Source organism: Ovis canadensis, chromosome 2, assembly GCF_042477335.2.
Source record: "Ovis canadensis isolate MfBH-ARS-UI-01 breed Bighorn chromosome 2, ARS-UI_OviCan_v2, whole genome shotgun sequence".
Taxonomy (NCBI): Eukaryota; Metazoa; Chordata; class Mammalia; order Artiodactyla; family Bovidae; genus Ovis; species Ovis canadensis.
Genome location: NC_091246.1, coordinates 204,779,429 through 204,804,910, shown reverse-complemented (window position 1 = coordinate 204,804,910; position 25,482 = coordinate 204,779,429). Strand labels below are relative to the sequence as shown.

The 25,482-nt window shown below is 39.1% G+C and overlaps 1 protein-coding gene across 3 annotated transcripts in view; it reads left to right on the top strand.

Annotated features, from left to right (window-relative positions):
* The window catches only part of ANKRD44 (ankyrin repeat domain 44), a 315,568-nt gene that overhangs the window by 192,455 nt on the left and 97,631 nt on the right, over positions 1-25,482 (top strand). For all 3 annotated transcript variants that reach the window (XM_069577913.1, XM_069577911.1, XM_069577912.1), the window contains exons 5-9: positions 3,583-3,783; positions 4,115-4,202; positions 6,693-6,835; positions 7,786-7,998; positions 18,195-18,273. In XM_069577913.1, coding sequence (XP_069434014.1) covers positions 3,583-3,783; positions 4,115-4,202; positions 6,693-6,835; positions 7,786-7,998; positions 18,195-18,273 — 724 coding nt within the window. The remainder of the gene's footprint in view (positions 1-3,582; positions 3,784-4,114; positions 4,203-6,692; positions 6,836-7,785; positions 7,999-18,194; positions 18,274-25,482) is intronic.

The following is a 25,482-nucleotide window of genomic DNA, read 5'->3' as shown; positions in this document are numbered from 1 at the left end:
GGAGAGTGTTTTGCCTATGTTCTCCTCTAGGCGTTTTATAGTTTCTGGTCTTATGTTTAGATCTTTAATCCATTTTGAGTTTATATTTGTGTATGGTGTTAGAAAGTGTTCTAGTTTCATTCTTTTATAAGTGGTTGACCAGTTTCCCCAGAATCACTTGTTAAAGAGATTGTCTTCTCCATTGTATATTCTTTGTCAAAGATAAGGTGTCCATAGGTGTGTGGATTTATCTCTGGGCTTTCTATTTTGTTCCACTGATCTATATTTCTGTCTTTGTGCCAGTACCATACTGTCTGGATGACTGTGGCTTTGTAATAGAGCCTGAAGTCAGGCAGATTGATTCCTCCAGTTCCATTCTTCTTTCTCAAGATTGCTTTGGCTATTCGAAGTTTTTTGTATTTTCATGCAAATTGTGAAATTATTTGTTCTAGCTCTGTGAAAAATATTGTTGGTAGCTTGATAGGGATTGCATTGAATCTGTAGATTGCTTTGGGTAGTATACTCATTTTCACTATATTGATTCTTCTGATCCATGAACACAGTATATTTCTCCATCTATTAGCGTCCTCTTTGATTTCTTTCACCAGTGTTTTATAGCTTTCTGTCTATAGGTCTTTAGTTTCTTTAGGTAGATATATTCCCAAGTATTTTATTCTTTTCATTGCAATGGTGAATGGAATTGTTTCCTTAATTTCTCTTTCTATTTTCTCATTATTAGTGTATAGGAATGCAAGGGATTTCTGTGTGTGATTTTATATCCTGCAACTTTACTATATTCATTGATTAGCTTTAGTAATTTTCTGGTGGAGTCTTTAGGTTTTCTATGTAGAGGATCATGTCATCTGTAAACAGTGAGAGTTTTACTTCTTTTCCAATTTGGATTCCTTTTATTTCTTTTTCTGCTCTGATTGCTGTGGCCAAAACTTCCAAAACTACGTTGAATAGTAGCAGTGAAAGTGGGCACCCTTGTCTTGTTCCTGACTTTAGGGGAAATATACAAGCAACTCCTGCAGCTCAATTCCAGAAAAATAAATGACCCCATCAAAAAATGGGCCAAAGAACTAAATAGACATTTCTCCAAAGAAGACATACAGATGGCTAACAAACACATGAAAAGATGTTCAACATCACTCATTATCAGAGAAATGCAAATAAAAACCACAATGAGGTACCATTTCATGCCAGTCAGAATGGCTGCTATCCAAAAGTCTACAAGCAATAAATGCTGGAGAGGGTGTGGAGAAAAGGGAACCCTTTTACACTGTTGGTGGGAATGCAAACTAGTACAGCCACTATGGAGAACAGTGTGGAGATTCCTTAAAACACTGGAAATAGAACTGCCTTATGACCCAGCAATCCCACTGCTAGGCATACACACTGAGGAAACTAGAATTGAAGGAGACACAAGTACCCCAGTGTTCACTGCAGTACTGTTTATAATAGCCAGGACATGGAAGCAACCTAGATGTCCATCAGCAAATGAATGGATAAGAAAGCTGTAGTACATATACACAATGGAGTATTACTCAGCCATTGAAAAGAATACGTTTGAATCAGTTCTAATGAGGTGGATGAAACTGGAGCTGATTATACAGAGTGAAGTAAGCCAGAAAGAAAAACACCAATACAGTATACTAATGCATATATATGGAATTTAGAAAGATGGTAACGATAACCCTGTATGCGAGACAGCAAAAGAGACACAGATGTATAGGACAGTGTTTTGGACTCTGTGGGAGAGGAGAGGGTGGGATGATTTGGGAGAATGACATTGAGCATGTATAATATCATATATGAAATGAATCGCCAGTCCAGGTTCGATACAGGATGCTTGGGGCTGGTGCACTGGGGTGACCCAGAGGGATGGTATGGGGGGGGGGCGGTTCAGGATGGGGAACATGTGTACACCCATGGTGGATTCATGTTGATGTATGGCAAAACCAATACTATATTGTAAAGTAATTGACCTCCAATTAAAATAAATAAATTTATATTTAAAAAATAAAAATAATAATAAAATTTAAAAATTTTATTTATAATTATTTGGTTGCACCAGGTCTTAATTGTGGCATGTGGATCTTTAGCTACAACATGTAGAATCTTTAGTGGCAGCATGTGAGATCTAGTTCCCCGACCAGAGATAGAACGCAAACCCCCTGCATTGGGAGTGCAGAGTCCTTGCCACTGGACCACCAAGGAAGTCCTGTCACTGTGTATTTCAGTGTACTCCAAGAAGGCTGAGCACTGAAGAACTGATGTTTTCAAATTGTGGTGCTGGAGAAGGCTCTTGAGAATCCCTTGGATAACAAGGAGATCAAACCAGTCGGTCCTAAAGGAAATCAACCCTGAATAGTCATTGGAAGGACTAATGCTGAATCTGAAGCTCCAATACTTTGGCCTCCTGATGTGAAGAGCCGACTTATTGGAAAAGACTCTGACGCTGGGAGAGACTGAGGGCAGGAAGAGAAGGGGTGACAGAGGATGAGATGGCTCAATGGCATCATCAACTCAATGGACATGAGTTTGAGCAAACTCTGGGAGATAGTGAAGGACAGGGAAGTCTGGTGTGCTGCAGTCCATGGGTTTGCAAAGAAATCAGACACATCTGAGGGAATGAACAACAACAAGACATCTACCTGGAAGTTAAATACCAGTTAAAATGCTTTCCTTTGTAAAGAAATAAAATTTAAATAGAGGTTCCAATATTTTCTTCCCATATCACAATTGTACATATACATAAACTGCACAATTTATGAGATGAAAATTGATCAAAATACTATTTTTCTCTTATTTAATTATTCACGCTTATATTGTGATCTAGCTTTTCTTTTATTGTTTACTCACCTAGTTTTTAGGGTGTGTGTGTGTATGTGTTTGTATATGTGTGTGCTTGGTCATGTCCAACTCTTTGTGACCCCACGGACTGTAGCCTGCCAGGCTCCTCTGTCCATGTGATTTTTCAGGCAAGAATATTAGAGTGGGTTGCCATTTTCTTCTCCAGGGGATTTTTTTAGCATAGAGCCTGATTAATGTTTCCTTCAGTCTTCCATAGTTGTAGTAGTGTTTTTCACATACTAAGTGAGTATTAATAATACATGTACAGGGACTTTCCTGGTGATCTACTGATTAAGACTGCAGTCCTAATAACAGGGGGCATGAGTTTGATCCCTGGTCAGATACCACATTCTGCATCACATGGCCCAAATAAATAAATATATAATAAAATATATGTGAATGCTTATAAAAAATGCATGTAGACATTTCACAGTAAAATAGGCTCAAGGAATAATAGTCATTACTTTATTTTTAGTCATGGTCTCTTTGGCCTAAGGAAAGCTTATACTTTGAAAGGAAACCTTTGGAAGGTTTATTGGGTTTGGAGTTGTGCTGGCACTCTTGGCCTAAAAGAAAAGAGGTGGAGTGACTGTCTCTTTATCTGTGTCACTCTCTCTCTCTTCACCCCATATGACCTTGGTTGTCTACATTGAGCTAGCCTGTGAGGGTCTAATAAAGCATCTTATACCCAGTAAGGATTGACTGAACATTTGTCAGTGACCTCTGTAAACTCTGCTTTTATTATAGGAAGCAGTACAAGTATTGATTAAGCACTCAGCTGATGTCAATGCAAGGGACAAGAACTGGCAGACCCCGCTCCACGTGGCAGCAGCCAACAAGGCTGTTAAGTGTGCAGAAGTCATCATCCCCCTGCTGAGCAGCGTCAATGTCTCTGACCGAGGGGGACGCACAGCCTTGCACCATGCTGCTCTGAATGGCCATGTGGAGGTGAGTGTCCTCATCACTGGAATAAGAATCTTCCCACAGACTCTCTTATCCCCACATAGAACCTAAATTTCACCACTGAGGCCTTAGAAACCTTAGGCAGTTGCCTATTTTAAAATTTAGAGCCACAATAAATTGAAAAAGTAGCCAACACCTCAGTCTTTTCCTCTGACACACATACCACAGATTGGCTGAGGTATCTTCCTACTTTAAACTTCAGATTTCTGACCTGCCTTTAGATTGGGTGTTAATTTGGATCAGATCACCTGCTGACGGTAAGGACTGCTCACCATTACAGAATATACATTTGATTTCATTGTTGGTTATCTTTCAGATGGTCAATTTACTGTTGGCTAAAGGGGCAAACATCAATGCGTTTGACAAGAAGGATCGACGTGCTCTGCACTGGGCAGCTTATATGGGTAAGGATTCCATGAATGGAGAGCAAAATGCAGATAATCTGAACTGATGAAGCTCCAAGTCTCTCACTGACCGTGTAGATTTTCTCTTGGGCGAGCCTAACTTCTTGTCAAGCTTGGGATCCAATTGAATTAAGATTCAGTCCCTTTTACTGGCACGCATAGAGCACTCGGGTTGGGCAGTAGCTTCGTCAGGGATTTATTTATCCCACAAAGAGCAGGAGAGATGAATCATGGCATGGACTTCATTGAATGTATTTCAATCTGGGTTGGAAAGCTGCACAAATTGTGCTTATGTTAACTTTTTATGGCAGCAAAATAAAGTGTTTAAAAAGGAGGACTGGCTAGCAAAGCAAGGATGTAAATTTCATTTGTCTTTTTATTTATAAATACTTCTGAAAGAAACAAAAAGGAAGGAAGAAAGGACAACATCCTGGCTGCCATGTAGAGGTGACTGGAGTCGCTGTGAGTGATTCTGTTACTCCACTGCCAACAGAGCTGGGGCTTGCTCCTTGTTTCTGCTGGCTCAGGTACAGAAGACAAAGGAAGATGTTATGTTTCTGTGCTTTTCTCACCACTTTTGTTGGCACTAGTACCACTGACAAATGAGAGCCCTCATAGAGTTTATTTTCAGTGTGGACTTGTGGGAAATGTAGAACTAAGATCCTTCCTTTGTGTTTCTGATTGGAGAACATCCTGCAATTAGGAAAGCAGACAGAATTCTACCAGCTCCAAGTTATAAACACTCTGACTGCCCGTCACAACACAGGAGATTGTGTGGTGAATTATGGATGATCTACACAATGGGACACTGTGGAGTAACTACAGCAATGATGTTGTCAGTATTTTTTTTTTTAACATAGAAAGATTCTGTGACTATGTTAAGTGAAAACAGATCATATGAAAACAGATCATATAATAATACAGTTTAAATAATACAACCTCATTTTTGTATAAAAAGATCTCTAAAATACAATCCTTTTGAAAAAGCAGTCTGGGATGTATTAAACACTGAAATATTAAACTGAATATCTCAAGGAAATGGATGATTTTGGTTTCCTTTTAATACCTTTTTGCTTTTTCTTAATCCTTTTAAACAGAAAAAAAGAATAATGGTAATTGTGGGGGAAAAAGAATGGATTGGGGCAGAGCTGAAATAAATTATGTGGGTATAGGTGAGTCTGAGTGAATTTTGGGGCTTAAAAAACAGAACCTTAAGATTTTGTAAGCATTACCATTTTTTAAAAGGTGAAATGGACTTTCGAATTAATTGAAACAAGTTAGGTGCCTGCATGGTCCCTGCCGGACTGGAGCCAGTGATCATTTCCCGGATGATGTTTAGGCAGAGCATCTATTAAGCTGGTGTGACATTAGACTCAAGGAATGTGGTCTTTCGCATTTGTTCTTTGCTGGTATATAGCTAAAGGTGTTCGTCACTCAGTTGTGTCCGACTCTTTGTGACCCTGTGGACTGTAGCCCGCCAGGCTCCTCTGTCCATCGGATTCTCTAGGCAGGAGTACTGGAGTGGGTTGCCATTTCCTTCTCCGATATATATTTAAAACATGTATAAAATTGCTAAAAGAAGTTAAGTTATATTTTTGTGTGTCATCAGGATGCAAGTAGGGAAACATATAGAGATGACTGTCCTTGTGAACTAAAGGTCAAAAGCAGGACAAAGAGCTTAAGATGGCACCACCACTAGCCAAGACCAGTCTCTTCGTCTCTCTCTCTCTCCCTGTCTCTGTCTTTTTCTCTCTGTCTCTCTAGGCCCTGAACCAGTGCTCATCTTCTACCCTTCAGTTATCAACAATGTTTAGAGCAATGATCTTAAAGCACGGAACAATCTTTAGTCAGGAAATAAAGGTCAGATACATCAATCATTGTATATGTAGCAAAATAGACAACAAAGAAAACTATTCTTGAAAATATGCCAACAGGAGGTGAAACTAGTTTTCCGTTCAGTCAGTAATTCATGAGAACACTTTGAAGTTGAACCATATAAAGGTGCCATTTTTGTGGGTTCAAAAAAGGGTCAAACAGTAGCAGTTTCATGTGATTTAACATATGGAGTTGTTCTGATTAATTGATTTTTTTTCCCTTTGGTTTTTCCAGATCAAATTGTCATTGTTAGACTTTTCAGTGAAGAATGGCAGTTGGTTTCAAAAGTATTGTTTTCATTTTAACACAGTTTTTTTTAGTCTCTGGTTCTAACATTTTTAGGACTTTGTCATTATCTGTAAACAAGCTTGAATCTTGTTAAAGAGAAGGCTCACATATGAATCATCTTCTTTCTTCCCACAGGATTTACATGATACCTGACAGATAGTAGGTACACACTGAATATTTGCTGGCTATTTGCTATGAACCAGCTTTTACACGTAGCTTAGGAAAATGCTGGTGGCAATGAAAGAGGATGGTGATAACTCAGGTGGAATGAATTGTCAAATTGTCCTAGGAAGGTTAACCGCGTTTTCTGCTGCTTTGTTTGTAAAGGCCACCTGGATGTCGTGGCGTTGCTTGTTAACCATGGTGCAGAAGTGACGTGTAAGGACAAGAAGGGCTATACGCCCCTGCATGCCGCAGCCTCCAACGGACAGATCAATGTTGTCAAGCATCTTCTGAATCTGGGGGTGGAGGTGAGCTATGATTCAGGCATTGTCCCACAGTACATTTGTGGGTTTTCTGTTGTTCTGAAATCCTGTTTGCGTTTTAATTCAAGAGGGGGAAAAACCCTCATTTCTTAGCATCCTGTTTTTTTGAGTTTACATGGGCAACCGATGAAGGGCAATCAGGGCATATGCTAAGTAGAAAACGAGAAAAGGACTAACTTTCTATATCAACATAGATAGAGAAATATTTAAGCATATGTGATATATGATAAATATTGACCAGTCATTTTTAAAAGACTGGCTAGGGTTCCTCATCCCACTTTTACAACCTTCTAAATTGAGGCTTCCAAGCAGAAATGAAAGAATAAATGGCAGGGACAAACATGCTGAGTTGGAGAAGTTGACTCGACCCCATTCTCCTCGGGTAGCAGGGCAGGAGCAGTGGTGAGGTTGTCCTGGAGGAAAGGAAAACTAGGTTGTAGTACTGAGATGGTGATGGTGAGACACAGGAGTCACGGCTGCCCGGGGAAAGCAGGAGGGAGGTAGGGGCCAAATACACGGCCCAAACGCCAGAATTTGGCCTTGAGAGGGGTCAGATAGCAGAGCCAAACCCGAGTTCAGGCCCCACGGCAGCTCTCTGAGTACCCACCAACCTTCCCTCTTCTGTTTTCCGTTAAGTTTCCAGCTCTTTTCTTGCTGCCCGGGTTCAGTTCTCCTCTGGCGTTTTGAGACAGGTTTGCATTTCATTTTATCCTTTCCCTAGCTGAGCAGTATCTTCCCCCCAAGTTGAAGCCTGGTCATTCTCCTGTTTTGCTGATCTTTATCTTCAGGCTAAAGCCTTCCCGGGATGACCACCTGAATAATCAGGCTGACAGAGGGATATTTCCTTTCTCCAGCACAGCTATTAGGCTTTTGGTGGGAAATGGGAGTATATTGGCTCCAGTGATTTTCATCACCTGTATTGGGCTTGTTTGCAGATCGATGAAATCAACGTGTATGGAAACACAGCCCTCCACCTGGCCTGCTACAACGGGCAGGATGCTGTAGTCAACGAGCTGACCGACTACGGTGCTAACGTGAACCAGCCCAACAACAGCGGGTTCACCCCGCTGCATTTTGCTGCTGCCTCCACACACGGTGCTCTGTGTCTTGAACTATTAGTAAACAACGGGGCGGATGTTAACATCCAGGTAGGACTCTCTCAGCCTTCTTCCTTCAGTGTTAAATACCTTTGCATTGAGCCTCTGAGCAAAAGCACCCACTGTCAATTACAATGAGTAAATTATAACTCCGAGCGTCCTGACTCTCACAGCCTTATCCTGTCCTGGCACACGGTGGAAACTTACATAGCAGTGGTGGTACCAGTGCACGGCACTGAGACTCTAGCTATATGACCTTGGGAGCTTAGTGGATTTACCAGAGTAAACACTGGGTCTCAGGAATGTTGACTTGGCCCAGATTCTAATACTGAAGTGAATGCTGAGCTGATAGAGCAGAGCTGCTGAGAATGAAAAGGAAGCCCAACCTAATGATATCAGTTATGTTCCCAACCCATGTGACCCTCCAAAAAGTTTCACAAATGCCTTCCTGGAGTACACCCCAGATAGTAGCTGCCATTATATGATACTAATCTGACTTTAAGGGTAATTCCTTTACTCAGAAAACTGACTGATGACTACCTAGTGTCCTCTGTTTGATACTGGGTGTATACTCCAAGGTGCCCTTAAGGAATTTACAGTATGGCAAGGAGATAATGTACTCAGATAATCATGAGGCAAGACAGAATGCCATGAGTGACGTGAGGGATTAATAAAATGCTGCAAACCATAAGAAGGAAGTGTTGACTTGCTTTTTGCTTGGACAACACAGATGGAGATTGCTGTTGAGCTGAAGATTGATATCAGTTGAGCTGAAGAGAGAGAGAGTTTGAGAGAGGACATTCCATATGGAAAGAATGGCATTAGCAAAGGGTTTGAGAGGTGTCAGTAGGTAAACTTTAGATAACTGTTAGTTCACTCACTCTAACAGATAACCAAGAGGAACATCTGTAGGCAGCCTTCACGATCCAGGTTACATCACTTGGATGCATTCAGACTGTAGCAGAATATCCTGACTTATCCCAAGTGACCTTGTTCTCATCCTCAGTTCTCCTTCTCCCAAACACACAAGAATCCTAAATCAAAGACCCAGTGTATTCTGTCTCTGCTTTTGAAAAATGGTAATTTCTAAGATTTAATTTCAAGAATACTGGATCATTTTATTTTAATAACCTTCTCTATTCACTATTAAAATCCTTTTATGTTTTTTCATCTAATTTATAACAGTGGGGAAATATGAGACAAATTTTCAGAATAGTAGTTTATTGTGATTGAGCAGACTGCAAATCATATGAAAGAAAGGAGTCAGGAACAAGCCAAAATGTGACCTGACCAAGAATGAGCACTTGTCTACTGGCAAAAGCGTTTGGGTTTCTACAGGCTATGAACACCACTAATCATTGTGGAGGTCACATGATCAGAGCTGAGGCTTAGGAACAGTAATCTGGCCATGGAACACTAGAGGCAGAAAACATAAAAGAAAAAAATGTATATGTATGTATATATGCACATATGGCTACATATCGATGTTAAACTTTTATATAACAACAAAAGAGAAGCAAAAACCTTTACATAAAATTAAAAGGGGAACAACTCAGAAATTTTCCTGCAATATACATGATAAGAAAGATTTAACATATTTAATATATAAGAACTCATAAAAATCAATAAGAATACATCTGACAATCTGCTAGAAAATATGGACAAAGGCAAATCACGAAAGAGAGGATACAGTATCCATTAAATTTATGAAAAAATGTTCAGTATCACTAGTCACTAGAGAAATGCAAACTAATACTTTTATAATCAGCTCAGTTCAGTCTCTCAGTCATGTCCGACTCTTTGCAACCCCATGAATCGCAGCACACCAGGCCTCCCTGTCCATCACCAACTCCCAGAGTTCACCCAAACTCATGTCCATCGAGTCAGTGATGCCATCCGGCCATCTCATCCTCTCTCGTCCCCTTCTCCTCCTGCCCCCAATCCCTCTGAGCATCAGAGTCTTTTCCAATGAGTCAACTCTTGGCATGAGGTGGCCAAAGTATTGGAGTTTCAGCTTTAGCATCACTCCTTCCAATGAACACCCAGGACTGATCTCCTTCAGAATGGACTGGTTGGATCTCCTTGCAGTCCAAGGGACTCTCAAGAGTCTTCTCCAACACCACAGTTCAAAAGCATCAATTCTTCGGCACTCAGCTTTCTTTATAGTCCAACTCTCACATCCATACATGACCACTGGAAAAACCATAGCTTTAACTAGATGGACTTTTGTTGGCAAAGTAATGTCTCTGCTTTTTAATATGCTATCTAGGTTGGTCATAACTTTTATAATACTATTACATTAATATTTGCCTTTACAATTGGCAATGTAATCAATGAAATATTAAAATGTAAGATCATTAAGTAAGTATGATCCAGTTTTTGAATTTCATAAAGTGTGCATCTATGTATGTGCATAGGAAGAGAGTAATATCTGAAATATATATCAATATCCTAACAACAGTTATCACTCCAAAATTATGATTTGGGTTTTTTAGTTCTTTTTCAATATAATTGTTTTAATCATATTGTAATCCAATGAGCATGTGTTGTTTTCATATCCAAAAGAATAAAAAGCTATTTTCATTAAAAAAAAAATCAGATATAGTGGACCTGGGGAGGTGACAAGTAGAGGATAACTGGAAGCCAATAGAACAAGTCTAGATAAAAGGATAAGAGATAATAAGGACAGGGAATGGGGACAGTCAATAAAGGGAGAGGCTTTGTAGAAAGGAAATCAGTGGGATTTGGTTGGGCAGGAGATGGAAGAGGATTGAAATCTGGCTAAGGAGAGGTAGGTAGTACAGCATAATGATTCAGTGTCCAGTTCTAGACTGCCTAGAATCTCACCCTGGTCTTGACTTTTAGTAAATACATAGTCATAAACAACTTCTCCGTGTATCTCAGTTTATCTGTAAAATTAGGGAAACAATAGTATCTTCTAAATGGAACCACTGTGAGGATTAAAGTTATCTCACATAAATTATTTGGAACAATGCTGGCCATATAGGAAGTACTCCATAAATGTTTTTTAAATTTATTTTTAATTGGAGGATAATTGGTTTACAGTATTGTATTGGTTTCTGCCATATATCAACATGAATCAGCCACAGGTATACGTATATTCCCTCCCTTTCATAAATGATTATTGTTATTAAGAAGGATGTCAGGAGAAAGAGTAGGCGTAGGAGGTAAAACTAGTGAGTTTAGTTCTTGAGAAGCTGATTTTGAGCCTTTGATACAGCCAGTACAAGACAACCAATAGTGGGGAGCAGTGAGAACAGAAGAACATGCCTAGGTTGCCTCATTCACGCAGAGGTGATTGATAGTGGAGACCAGGAGAAAATGCTGAGATCACCGAGGGAGAGAGTACGTCACAGCACCAGTAGAGAAGGGGATGCAGGTCTCTAGTACCTCTTTACTCTCAGGATCAGCAGGAGGAGGAAGAACTAGAGAAAGAGATGAAAAGAGAGAAGATAGGAGAAGGAAACGGAAGTAGTGTCTTTGTGAAGGTAGAATGCAGACGGAAATGAAAAAGTAAACTAGACGAAAAGAATTTCAGAGTTCTAGATCTTGTAAAGGGGCTCCATCCAAGGTCCTATGTGGAGGTAAGATGAAGGTCTTTAGGGGCAACAAAGAGACCTGGGTGGGGGAAAGAGCCAACATGTGGGGTTAAAGTCCTAGAGGACGGTGGTGAGGGGACAGGAGGCAAACAGGTGGCTCAACCACCAGTGTCCCCAAGACTTGTGACACTTTTCTTGCCTTTCTGGTGCCTGAGGGACATACTGTGGATCCTCCAAAGAAAGGAATATTATTGAAGGTAAAGTGTCTCTCTTCACCAGCCTCACCTAATTGATTCACAGGGTTATCTGATGCTCTCCATCGCCTCTGTAAAACATGCCAACTGATGTTTTCAGTGTGCCTGATACTGAAGCTGGAAGCCCACTTTCTGCCACACATACCTACTCCTCCCAGATAACTGATTAGTGGCCAGTTCAGATTGGATAAGGGACTTCAACTAAGTATAGTGCCTTGGTTTATGGCAGCCTTTTCTTCTCCCGTACAAAATGGACATGGAAAGCATAGCTACTTTAATAGTTAATTTTTCCTGTAGACTGCTAATTATCAATAAAGTTTAAGAGGCACCATTAACAAACAAAAAAAAATGTCTGAGACTTGTGTTTATGTATTATCTAATTTGGTGGCTCAGATGGTAAAGCGGCTGTCTACAATACGGGAGACCCGGGTTCAATCCCTGGGTTGGGAAGATCCCCTGGAGAAGGAAATGGCAATCCACTCCAGTACTATTGCCTGGAAAATCCCATGGACAGAGGAGCCTGGTAGGCTACAGTCCACGGGGTCACAAAGAGTCGGACACGACTGAGTGACTATTAAGACATTAAGACAATCTGTGTAAATGGGATTTTGAATCAAATCTAGCCTTCTCCCTCAGCCTCCCTTCGTCTTCTCTATCTACATACGAATTCTCTTGACTCTTTATTAGTTATCCCAGATTCTCTCTGGATGCATGGATTGTCTAATGTTTCCATGAAGCCATTCAGTCTGAGTGGAGGCTGTTATCATTCTGCACCACATTGCCCTTGGATTTTGAAAGTGTTTGTAAATTGCAAGACAGTTTGTATTTGTTTAGATTTGTCAAAGTTCTAAGGAAATAGCATACTGAAGTGTAGCCAATTCCTATTCACATGTTCACTTTGTTTTCCTCTGTCCTCCCAAAACACTGAGAGTGTCATCTTGAGAAATTTCAAGATGATGGAGATGAGAGAAAGACTGTGTCCGGCATGCATTTTAAAGCCCCTCATTTTGCTTAAATTGACCATGGCCCTGTCTTTGATTTTGAATATAGTGATGTCAGAAAGCTTAATTATTATAAAATAATAGAGATGCAATACTTTATACAATAAGCCGTTGACAGTTTACTTGTTTTTTGCAAATAGGACGAGCATGAGAAAATATGAAATAATTTCTCTTCTCTAGTAGAGACCACATTGTTATTTCTGTAGCATCTCAAGGCTCTTTTTTGGCAAGCTTTCAAACTAAGCTTTAAAAAAAATAGTTACATATGGCTTCACTGGATATGACTTAGAAAAATAGGTTCAAAAATCACCATTGCCAGGTCACATACCTCCTGGTCACTAACATACCACCTGCCTATGGTCTCAATTCTTTTCTGCCCATGGGCCCTTAGATCACTTAACTTAAAGCCCATCACAGTTTACTAAAGCAGACCAGCTCTCTTTTTCTGGGTACTAGGACCAAATTGTATTCTATAATTGCATTGCAGAGGTTGAAGATGAAATTGGAATAAGCAAGAGTAAGTATTAAGAGCGACATGTCCCTTGGAACTTGGGAGAGGAAGTGAGCAAAGCAGGGAGGTTAAGGTCTGAGGTAACCACGTACCATCTCCCACTTTTGAACCATTAAAAATTTGACCATCTATAGCTTTTTGCAAACCAAGGTATTAGATTGCTCTTCCATTGAGTTAGGAAGCCCTTTTGGGTTTCTGACCATATCTGATGCCCCCTCCTCCAGCTGACCTTAGCATTATCCTCTTGAACAGGAGTCCCCAACCTCTGGATCTAATCCCTGATGATCTGAGGTGGAGCTGATGTAATAATAATAGAAATAAAGTGCACAATAAATGTAATGTGCTTGAATTAACCCAAAATCTTTCCCACTCCCACCCCGGTCCCTAGAAAAATTGTCTTCCATGGAATCAGTCCTTGGTGCCAAAAAGGTTGGGAACTGCAGCTGTAAAGGCTTTATTGTCCACTGAGCTGCCTGACAACAGGGGTACTGTTCATGGAGAACAGAGCGCCTTCAGGTTCCTGGGGAGTAGCTGTGTATTTAAGCTTAGAGAAGGTTTGAGGGAGGATGAAGAAAGAAGGCAGGGCTTCCCAGGTGGCTAGTAGGAAAGAATCCTCCTGCCAGTATAGGGGCCACAGGAGACGTAGGTTCGATCCCTGGGTTGGGAGCATCCCCTGGAGGATGAAATGGCAACCCACTCCAGTATCATTGCCTGGAGAATCCTATGGACAGGGGAGCCTGGCAGGCTGCAATTCATGGAGTCTCAAAGAGTCAGACACAACTGAGCACACAAAGAAGGCATTAGAAGTGGAAGAAAAAAATGAATGGATTTCTGAGGATATTGGTCAAGAAAATTGAAATGCTCTATTTAGTGCAAGGATTAATCTTTCTTGGATGATGGTGAATACTGCCTTGAAAGAGTACTTATATTTGTCATAAAATATTCTTAGTCCTTACTGGTTTTGCTTCATGACCTATGGCAGAACCATAAGTCAATAGGAGAGTCTCTTAAGTGTTCCAGGTAACAAAATTTTCCATGCCCTAAATCTGGTAGGGAAATGTACCTAGAATTGTTAAGGAGACTAGAAATGAAGAAATATTTTTCTAAAAGCAAAGCTTAGAATAAGTGAGAGAATTGAACATTCCTTCTCGTGGCTCAGAGGTTAAAGCATCTGCCTGCAATGGGGGAGACCTGGGTTCCATCCTTGGGTCGGGAAGATTCCCTGGAGAAGGAAATGGCAACCCACTCCAGTATTCTTGCCTGGAGAATCCCATGGACGGAGGAGCCTGGTGGGCTACAGTCCACGGGGTTGCAAAGAGTCAGACACGACTGAGCGACCTCACTTTCACTTTCTCCTTTGAGAATTCAAGGAATGTTTTATATCCATCTGAAGTTCTAGGAGCAGCAACAGCAAAGAAAAACCCACCACCCCCATCCCTGCGTGAAAAATTTCTCAGGCAGATAGTGAAACTCAGTAGGATCTCTAGTCTCAACCTGAATATTGTTAATTCTAACTTGTAAAAGCTAAATAAAAAGTACTTGCTTTTTGACCTTCATTGGTTTTAATGACTTTTTGAAATGAGTTCCTTTTCTACCTATAGCATATAAACAAAGCTGCCCCACAGTGACTGCTATGACACTCTTAATACCCAACCTCTTGCCACCCATCTCTTTCTCCATGAGAAAAAAAAAGAATCAACTAAGAACTGGCCTTAGAAGTAGATGAGCCTGGCAAAGATCTTCAAGAATAGATCTGAAGCAAACATCACCGTTGACCATATTGCCATCCTTTTTATTTTACCTAAAATGGGCATCTCTGTTTTCTCCTTTACCAAAGGCACAAGCACTACAAGGGGAAAAGGGTATGGAGTTTACTATCTCTGTAATGGGGAAAGCTTTATCAACTGTACTCCCTAGAAACTGGTCACTCCTGCTTTGGCTCTCTGACTACAATTTAGTTACCTCCAGGTTGGTGGTTACTCCTAGCCTTTAAGCTCTTTTCTAGGCATGGAAAACTCTTGTTTAAATATTGATAAAGGTGTTATCTAAACAATGAAGTATTTATGGCTTTATGTATATTTAACTAAATGCTAATTAGTTATATTTTCATCTTAAATTTAAGAGAAAATACTGGAGCAAAATTTAAAGAAATAGCACCACCTAGGGACAAATGAATGTCAACTCTGCAATTTCTGTTTTCTCTCTCCTTAAGAGTCTTGGACCGTCATCACTTTTTTGTTGGAGGGAAATATGTCTTAAATCCTCATTCCTAAGTGTTCTTGCCTGGAGAATCCCAGGGATGGGAGAGCCTGGTGGGCTGCTGTCTATGGGGACACACAGAGTCGGACACGACTGAAGCGACTTAGCAGCAGCAAGTGGTTCCCAGACTTTTGAGTCTTTTGAATTGTCTGCATTTCTCCCAGCCAAGATGCAGACTCTGTAATCAGATAGCTTTTAGGAGCTGTCCTCCATTGTACATTTTGTGGTCGCTGATGGCATCGTATTCTTTTTTTTGGTTAGTGCTACTTTCCCCAAAAAATATTATTTCAGTAAGTTTTCAAGTTTGCTTCCATCTTCCTTTACTTTCCAAATCTTTTCAATTCAGGCTATAATCATACAAGATTAAGCTAGAGAAAAGATCCTATTATTTCTATTTTTCCCCATCAACCTGAGAATCTTTCACTATAATGATTATTTATTTCACTCAACATGCAGTTGCTGAAAGAGTTGGGGTTCCCTAGGGTCTCAGTTGATAATCTGCCTGAAATATAGGAGACGTGGGTTCAATCCCTGGGTTGGGAAGATCCTCTGGAGAAGGAAATGGCAACACCCACCCTACCCCACCCCCCACCCCATATTCTTGCCTGAAAAATCCCATGGACAGAGGAGCCAGGCTGGGCTGCAATCCATGGTGTCGCCAAGAGTCAGACACAACTGAGCACAATGTTCCAAAAGAGTCAGACATGACTTAGCTGCTACACAACAGCAACAGCAACTTTGACTAACTTCCCTTGGCACAGATTATACATAGCTCCTCTTAAGTCTAAGGAATAGATTTATGGGATATAAAATAAAAATTATTCTGTTCAACCTTGTGGTTTTATAAGCTATTCCAGTCCACAGTCAAAAGCAGCTGCTCCTAAACTTTAGTGTGCTGTGAAATTTAGAAATGAAATCAATTCTGGTTCTGTAGATCTGAGCTAGGACACAGGATTCACATTCCTACCAAGAACCCTGAATGATTCAGATGCATGTAGTCTGCAGTTCACTATGAGAAATATTTAAGTGATTATTTGCTTTCCATTGTAGCATTCTTTAAATAATCATTTTAAAACACAAGTATATGAGTTTCATCACAAAAATGAACTTGTGCTTTTAAAATCTTGTATTTTAATCCCAGGATTAGGAAAACATTTCTTTTGAGACTTAGAAAAATAACAGTTACATAAATTTCATTTTGGTTTTAAAAATAATATCTGAATCAAAGAATACATAATATATTCTCTCAGTTAGGGGTACTTTGTGTCTAAAGTAATAGTAATATTTTCGTGGATATTAGTGTTTTTAGAAAATTCTATAAATGACTGCTGCTGCTGCTGCTAAGTCGCTTCAGTCGTGTCCGACTCTGTGCGACCCCAGAGACGGCAGCCCACCAGGCTCCCCTGTCCGTGGGATTCTCCAGGCAAGAACACTGGAGTGGGTTACCATTTCCTTCTCCAATGTATGAAAGTGAAAAGTGAAAGTGAAGTCGCTCAGTCGTGTCTGACTCCTAGCAACCCCATGGACTGCAGCCTACCAGGCCCTTCCATCCATGGGATTTTCCAGGCAAGAGTACTAGAGTGGGATGCCATTGCCTTCTCCGCTATAAACGACTACTACTTAATTAAAAATGTAGAACTTTGGTATTTGGTGCAGTGCTGACTAGTGGGTAGATTCTGTACATTTTCCATGTTTTGGCTTAACCTATGTCAGAGAATGCCATCATAACTTGAGTGATGAAGAGGTGGTGTATAAATTCAGCACATTTCCAGCTGAATCATTAAAAATGGCAGTTTGCTAAACTATTGCATATCTTAATCCTATGGTTTCTAATGAGTTAAGTGGAGTAAATGTTTCTTTTTTGCGATAATAAAAAGTGTTTTTTGTCCCCCCCTGTGGAATTATAATGTAGATAATGGTGGAGGATTTCAGGTCTGTTTTGAAAATTGCAATGATTTATAGCAGTTTAGTCATCTTTAGGCCTCAGAGGACCAAACAAGTTAATACATCTTTTGACTTTTTAAATTTACTGCAGATAAAAGTTGAAAAAACACTCTAATAAACTATAATGGAAAAGATATGAAAAATATATATGTATACATATTTATAACTGAATTATTTTGTGGTACACTGGAAACTAACACAACATTGTATATTAACTATACTTAAATATTTTTTAAAGTTGGAAAAAAAAACCTCCTTGGAGGAAACTTTTATTAGTAGATCATAGGAGATGAAAAACATTTTGGATGATTTTCTCAGTTTAAACCAGGGTAGTTTAAAAATTGTCAGTGTAACTAAAAATTCTGCAATTCTTCTCTAGAATAATTTCCATTTCTCTAAGCTTCTTTAAAATGTGATGTTATATAATGTAAACAATAAGAATCTACTATATAGCACAGAGAACTATATTCAATATCTTATAACAACATATAATGGAAATGAATCTGAAAAAGATCATATATACGTATACTGAATCACTTTGCTGAATACCTAAAACTAACACAACACTGTCAATGAACTATACTTAATTTTTCTTAAAAAATGTGATGTTAGACAGAAACCTGCAATATCATATACAGTCTATTGGAAATTGTGGAATGTTTCAGGTTGATGTTACTTGCCCTTTGTTTTTTTTCTCTCTCTTTCTCTCAATTTTTAGAGTAAAGATGGTAAAAGTCCGCTGCACATGACAGCTGTCCACGGAAGGTTCACACGGTCGCAAACCCTCATTCAGAATGGTAAGAGAGATTCTGCCACAGTGTCGTCACTGGAATAGTTTCTTGGTGTGACTTGAGTTTGGCTGTCAGTTATTTGAATGTGAAATACAATGCTCTGTTAGTGTTTATTACGCTTGGATTTATACTATCCTTTGTGAACTTGGCTAAAAGCTCCTTATCAGACAGGTTATCACCACCCGGCTTAGAAATAAGGACATAGAACCATAAGCTTCATAGTCAATTCCTAGTCAAAGAACATGTGAGTTTTGAAACTGGAAATGATATATAGGCTTAAGATCCTGCATGTTTTACTCAGAAACTAGTAAAAATGAGTATCAGGCATTTTCTAGCAGCAAAGCTGAATTATTTTTAAATTTTCAAACCCACCATAGTTTCATAAGTTGAAACTCATTAAGCTACTTGGGCAAAGGTAAGAAAAATGAGATGACTCAGCAGAAAACCAGGTACATACATGATAAAAAGGATGATAAAATCACAGGTTTGATAGAGACCTTGGAAAGTCACAGAATCTAATAATATTCCAGACTTACAGTAAAGATGTGCTTGAACCATTGGGTTGTCTCTGCAGCCAAAATACTAGGGAGGGTCACTTCGCATCATGGTTCATGTTACTATTAGAGGGTAATGGCCAGAATCTGGGAGTGCACTGACCTTGCTAGCACAACTTCTGTTATCTTAGCTAATCTTGAAGACACTTGAAAAAAAAAAACAGGTTTAGTTCAGCTTTTTGCTGACATTTCACATAAATTCAGCAGTTCCTAAACTATCTTTAGTTGATCCACATTTCTAGATCTCAAAACTCAGACATTAGTCAGTTTTTTAGACTTACCTTCCTGCCATCTGTAAGAATATTGGATGACATACACTTGAAGCATTAGTGGTATTATCAGGAAGAGCCCCTGGAGGAGGACATGACTACCAACTCCAGTATTCTTGCCTGGAGAATCCCCATGGACAAAGGAACCTGGCAGGCTACAGTCCACAGGGTCTTGAAGAGTCAGACATGACTGAAGTGACTTAGCATGCACAAGGTATGTCTTAGGCACTGAAGTCACTTGACACCATGCTGAGAAATTATGCTGAGGGAGCAAAATATTTGCAGCGAAGCACAGGAAATTTATAAGAACTTCAGTGAAACTATAGGAGAAAAGCAGTCCCAGCAATTTTCCAGTGAGCAAATGCAGGTAATTGAAAATTAACTGCACAGCACCTGTTAGTTCTAGTTTGAAATATGTGGTATGCCTTTGACATTCACTTTACTGAAAAACCACTTTCATTGTTTTATTTCTCTTGAAATCAAGGGAGGTGGGGAGGGACCCTGGCATCTCTCCTTTGCACACTTTCCTCATCCCACTCTTGTAGAAGGAAATGGTGGGACACTTCAGTATTCTTGCCTGGGAAATCCCATGGACATAGGAGCCTGGCAGGCTACAGTCGGTCCATGGGGTCGTGAAAGAGTTGGACATGACTTAGCAACTTTAGCAACTAAACAGCAACGACTCATCCCCACTGTATCTCTCAATTGTTTTTCAGAAACAGTGTCCACTGCCTTAAAAATAAACAAAACCAGGGAGCTATTTGGTATTCAATTTGAAAATTTTAATGTGAATATAATCACTGGGCTTTAGCTTAATGGCATTAAAAGACATTGTTCCCTGTTGAAGCAATTTCAAGCACTAGTGACCAGACCAGAGAAGGAGTAGCTTTTCACCTTGTAAGCACTGCATTCCTACAGGTCCATCTCTGCAGGCCAGATCTGTGTCATGCTAGTGTGCTTAAAGCATTCTTGGGGGGCCGCTGCTTTGATCTTTTCACAAACCATCCCTGTGAACTTAAATTTCCATGCACTCTACTAGAATTCTTGCTAGACCTTTGAATGGGAATGAGACCTGGAAAAGACCCTGTGTCTTGTCCTCTGTGATCTAGGAGCTTGTCTCAGAGCCTATTCTTGGCTGGCCTGGCATCCTGCTTTGTGGGTTGAGTGGAGTCCAGGGTCCTACGGTTGAGTGTTCTTCACATTGTGCCAGGCACTTGACTAAGCACTCCACATAAGTCCTTCCAACCACCCCCATGAGAAAGAGGTGCTGTTATTATCTCCATTTCAACTATGGAGAAACTGAGGCAGAGAGGTTGTCACTTCTGTTGGGATACCTGGCACATATGTTGAGGAACAGAGATTAGAACTCAGGAAGACTAACACTGGAGACTGAACTCTCACTCACTCACTTATAAATGTGTTATCTGGATGAACAATGACATGTTAAATTGTTTTTTTAAAAACTTGAATTCTGTTTAAGACTTGCTTGTATTTGGCATGGAGTCATCCCTGTAAAAGGATAATTTGGCATTCTCTTCTCTCAGCCAACAATTCTTTGTGTTCGTTACACATGTGAGAACTGTGAGTTCTTCCAGTTGACATTTTTTAAAACGTGCCCTTAGGGACAAGAATAGGAAGCTCTTTTCTTTCCTCCTGTTTGTTGGTTTCCTTTTGGGAAAAGTCCAGAGACTCACACCCCCAGGGCCTGGTGTCCATCCTCCAGAGTGGATCCCTACCCGGCAGGACCCTGAATGCCCATCCCCCATGGGGACATCACTTGGTCCTGAGACCTGCTGAGGGACATGCTTGGCGTTTGTTTGGTTATATTGCTCTGATAATCTGGACTTTTTGCAGCATTTCTCTGCTTCTCTGACTGCTCTCTAGTCAGGGCTATTAGTTCTTTATAATACCTTGCCCCTGCCCCCAATCATTCAGTTTTGGTAAGGTGATCATTTTTTAAAACTCTTTTTTAAGTTAATAAACAAAGAGTGCCTCTGCTGTTCAGTCACGTTTTTTGTTATCTGAAGCTGCGTTGTCAGAACCAGAGAGGGAAAGAATTAAATGAAGACATAATCTGATATCAGAAGGCATTTGATCCAGCCATTTGCACAAGCAGCTGCCTTAGATGCTGCCCAGCAGGTTACAAAAGTTCAAAATGATGCTTTTTTTTTTTTTCATAGAAGCTTTGAAAATAGAGTTTGAAAAGGAAGAGCCAAGGGATAGGTTAGGATGATTCATTGTGAGATTTTTTATATTTGGGCTCATAGCCCTTCCAAGGCAACTTAATAAGATGACTATTCTTATTTGTGCAATGAAAAGCTAATTTCAGATGAATGCCTGGATAATGCTGCATAAATCATCTCTTCCTATATGCTCTGCTTGTGTCTAAACTCACAAATGTTTATTTTCCTCACTAATTATCAATGTTGGATTACCAACATTTAATTTGCAACTTTCAAATAAAGAGTAAAGATATTTGAATTCCAAGCAACTGTTAAAGATTTTCAAATGAAAATGGAAAGCTTTGGGAGTGACCATAAAATAGAAATTAATTCATCTAGAGGTCCTAAACATATTTCTGAATAACAAATAATCTATTTTCCTACTAAATTATGATGTTTTCCAGAAGTATATTTTAAAGGACAATTTAAGATAATTACCCATATTTTTACAGTTTTAAATTAACTTATGAAATGATAGTGACAACAAAAAAACTTTATCAGCTCAAATCCCCTAGACCATCCTTTCCAGTATTTTTCACTCTTTTCCTGTCTTATTTTTGGAATATTTGAGGCTGATAAACACGGAGCCACTAACACTTGGTTCAGAAGAACATGAGCAATGTAGTGTTTGTACAAGACAAAGATTTCTTTGAGGTTCCACTCTTCGATCAGCTCTGTGGGTGGACCTTTTAGGCTGACCACTGTGGACAGCTCTCACATGGGTACCTGTATCCTGGATTACTCTGAGGTATCCATGGAGACCAAGTGGCTGCCTGTCCCCAAGGCATAAAAATGATCTAAATTGATGCTTCTAAGTTTAAATTATTGCGAGCTATTTCTTGAGTCACTAAAAGTTTGCAGTAGAGATCAAGCCAGTCAATCCTAAAGGAAATCAACCCTGAGTATTTATTGGAAGGACTGACGCTGAAGCTCCAATACTTTGTCTACCTGATTCAAAGAACTGACTCATTGGAAAAAGCCCTGATGCTGGGAAAGATTGAAGGCAGGAGGAGAAGGGGACGACAGAGAATGAGATAGTTGGATGGCATCACCAACTCAGTGGACATGGGTTTGAGCAAGCTCTGAGAGTTCATGACGGATAGGGAAGCCTGGAGTGCTGCAGTTCATGGGGTCGCAGAGTCTGACACGACTGAGTGACTGAACTGAAAAGTTTGCAGTAACTAATTTTGTTTTATTATTTTTCTTGATTGTAGCCTGCACAGGCTCCTTTGTCCATGAAATTCTCCAGGCAAGAAAACTGAAGTGGGTTTCCATTTCCTTCTCCAGTAAAATGAATACATGCTCACTATAAATAAAATTAAATTATTAAAGAGATCCCCATCAATGTGTCTCCTTAATCCCACTCAATAATTTCTATTGACAATTTGATTAAATGTCCAGATTTTTTACATGTATTTAAGAATGTACATATAAAGATATATAATTACTTTTATGGAGATGATAATAGTCTATATATTTGAGCAACTGGTTTTAAAAATCAATACTTTGCTGCTGAAACAAAGATATGAGAAAAGATCAGCATTTGTGTTCAAGCTGCCGTTTATATTTCTCTGTCACAAAGTCGAAAAGGGATTACCATTTTGTAAACAGCTATTAAGTTGCAAAATCCAAATGTGTACATTTATTGGCACATGCTGAAGTCTTGGCTGTGGAGTGAAACATCTTAAATCCTATGTAAACGGATGTACTAATTGGAGTTTTTTTTTTTAACATCTTCTCCTTCTACAAAGGCCACACATATTTGTAATTATTTCACTGTTTAAGAGAGAATCTCATTCATTAACTCTGGTTTACCAACACACCTGGCTAGAAAGAATATTGTTTGCTGGAAATAAATCTTAGGGGGTTGGTGGTCATAGTAGGATTCGTTAGAGTGAAGGGCTATGCAGCTATTATTGTGAAGATTTTATAATGGTCATATCATAAGTGATAGTGTTGTGGCCTGGAAGTTAATGTTCTTTCCTTAGATCTGAAAAGACTTTCAATGGCTTCTTTTTGGTTCTCAAATATACTGCTAACGGGAGTACAAATGGGCACAGACTTTCTCAGAAGCAATTTCCCAGTGTCCATCAAGAGCCTTAAAAATACTTCCAATCCAGTAGTACTACTTCTCAAAACAGTGCTGGAGGAGATCATCTGAAATGTGGATAAAGTTATGTATAATTATGTTCATTCCTGTGTTTTTCCTAGTTGCAAAATTGTGCATAGCCTAAATGCGTTGTAATTGGGGCCTTTCTAAGTAAATTCTCTAAATACTGATATCATGGAGATTTGTAGTTATTTTAATGAAACAAATTAATGACATGGGAAGTATTTGTGATGTAATATTAAGGGGGAAGTCAGTATACAAAACTGTTTGTATTTTATGATCTTAACCATGGGAAATGTCTTCACACACAAATGCACATACACACAAACAGGAAAGGAAAAATCCAGGTAATACTGATTACCTCAAAATAATGTGAATTTATAGATGACTTCAGTTTTCTTTTTTGTATTTTACAGCATCTTCTAAATTTTCTACAATGAGAAAATTACTTTCTCAGTAATATTATTTAAAGTAAATGTTTAATATCTTTTTAGATCTAAGCCATTCATATAATATTTACATTTCTCAGGATTTTATATTTCTTATTCTAGAATGTATAAATGTGTATATGTAGTTTAGCTACACGAACCAAACATTATAGTATTAGTATCTTAAAATGATATATTTTAGTTTTAAAACATCAGCTTAGTTTAGTTCAATATAATTGATAATGAGGTAAAGCTGAAGATTTGACCTACTCTAAAATACCTGATATCTAAAAGTATGAGCTGATAATTCAGTAACTTAATTGCTTTCCATGATGATGCAGAGATTTATTTATGAGCAGGATAGTCAGGAAATAAAACCTTAGACTAGTTTATGTTTGGTGCTTCAGTATCTTAGGTGCTTTCTTTTATTAAAAGCAGAAACACACATGGTCTTCCATAAGCACAAGTGCACACTGTTTTTTCTCCTTGGTGTGCTCCCTGTCCGTTACTCCCTCCCCTTTTCCTTTAGCTTTCTTCAGGCCCTTCCTGTATGATTGGGATATAAATTTTATATACTGTAAAAGCTCATCATTGTAAAGTGTGCAATTCAGTGGATTTCAGTATCTTCACATGGCTTTACAATCATCACCATTGTCTAATTCCAGAACATTTTCATCATCTGCCCCCAAGAACCTCATCCTACTTAGTAGTCACTCCCCATTCCTCCCTCTCCTTAATTCCTCCTTATTCCTTGATTTTCAGAGGCTCTTAAAATACTTGAAGGTTTACTCAATTATCAGTAATGCATATAGCAAATATTTTCACATGTCAGTTTCTGTATTGCTAGGATGTGGGGAAAACTTTTAAAACCACAATGCAAAATCTAAATACAATAAAAGAAATTATAAAACAAGATTTTCAGGGTAAAACACCAAAGACAAAGAAAATCTAGGACAAAAATATCTGTAACAAGCCTGGCGTCCTGCGATTCATGGGGTCACAAAGAGTCGGACACGACTGAGCGACTGAACTGAACTGAACTGAGTTGAATTACTACTAAGTGGGTAATCTCCCAACTCTTTTAAGAACCTTTAAAAATTAAGGAATAAAAAGATGATACACACACACACACTCTTAGAAAAATGGGCAAAAGTCATGAACAAATGGTTCATAGAAAAAGATAAACAAATGGCCCTTTAATATATGAAAAGATTCTTCCTTAACAAGAGAAATGTAAATCAAGACTACAATGTGAGAAACCAGTTTTCACTCATTAGATGGAATATATTCAAAAGCTTGGCAAGACTGAAGAAAAAGAAACTCTTACACATTGCTCACATGAGTGCAAAGTTGTACAGCACCTAGAGAAGGATATGTGGCAAAATCTAATAAAACTATACACTCATTTTTTGACCTAGAAATCCCCTTTCTAATAATTTATTCTGAGGATACACTCAAGAAATACAAAACAATGTTTGCATAAAGGTATTCACTGCAGCATTCCTGATAACAGCAAAATTATTTTTACTACCTAAATGTTCATCTATACCAGGCTGGTTTACTTAACTAATACATCTGTGCAATGAAAAACAAGTCATACAAAAATGAGGAAGATATCCAAAGAAGTGATTT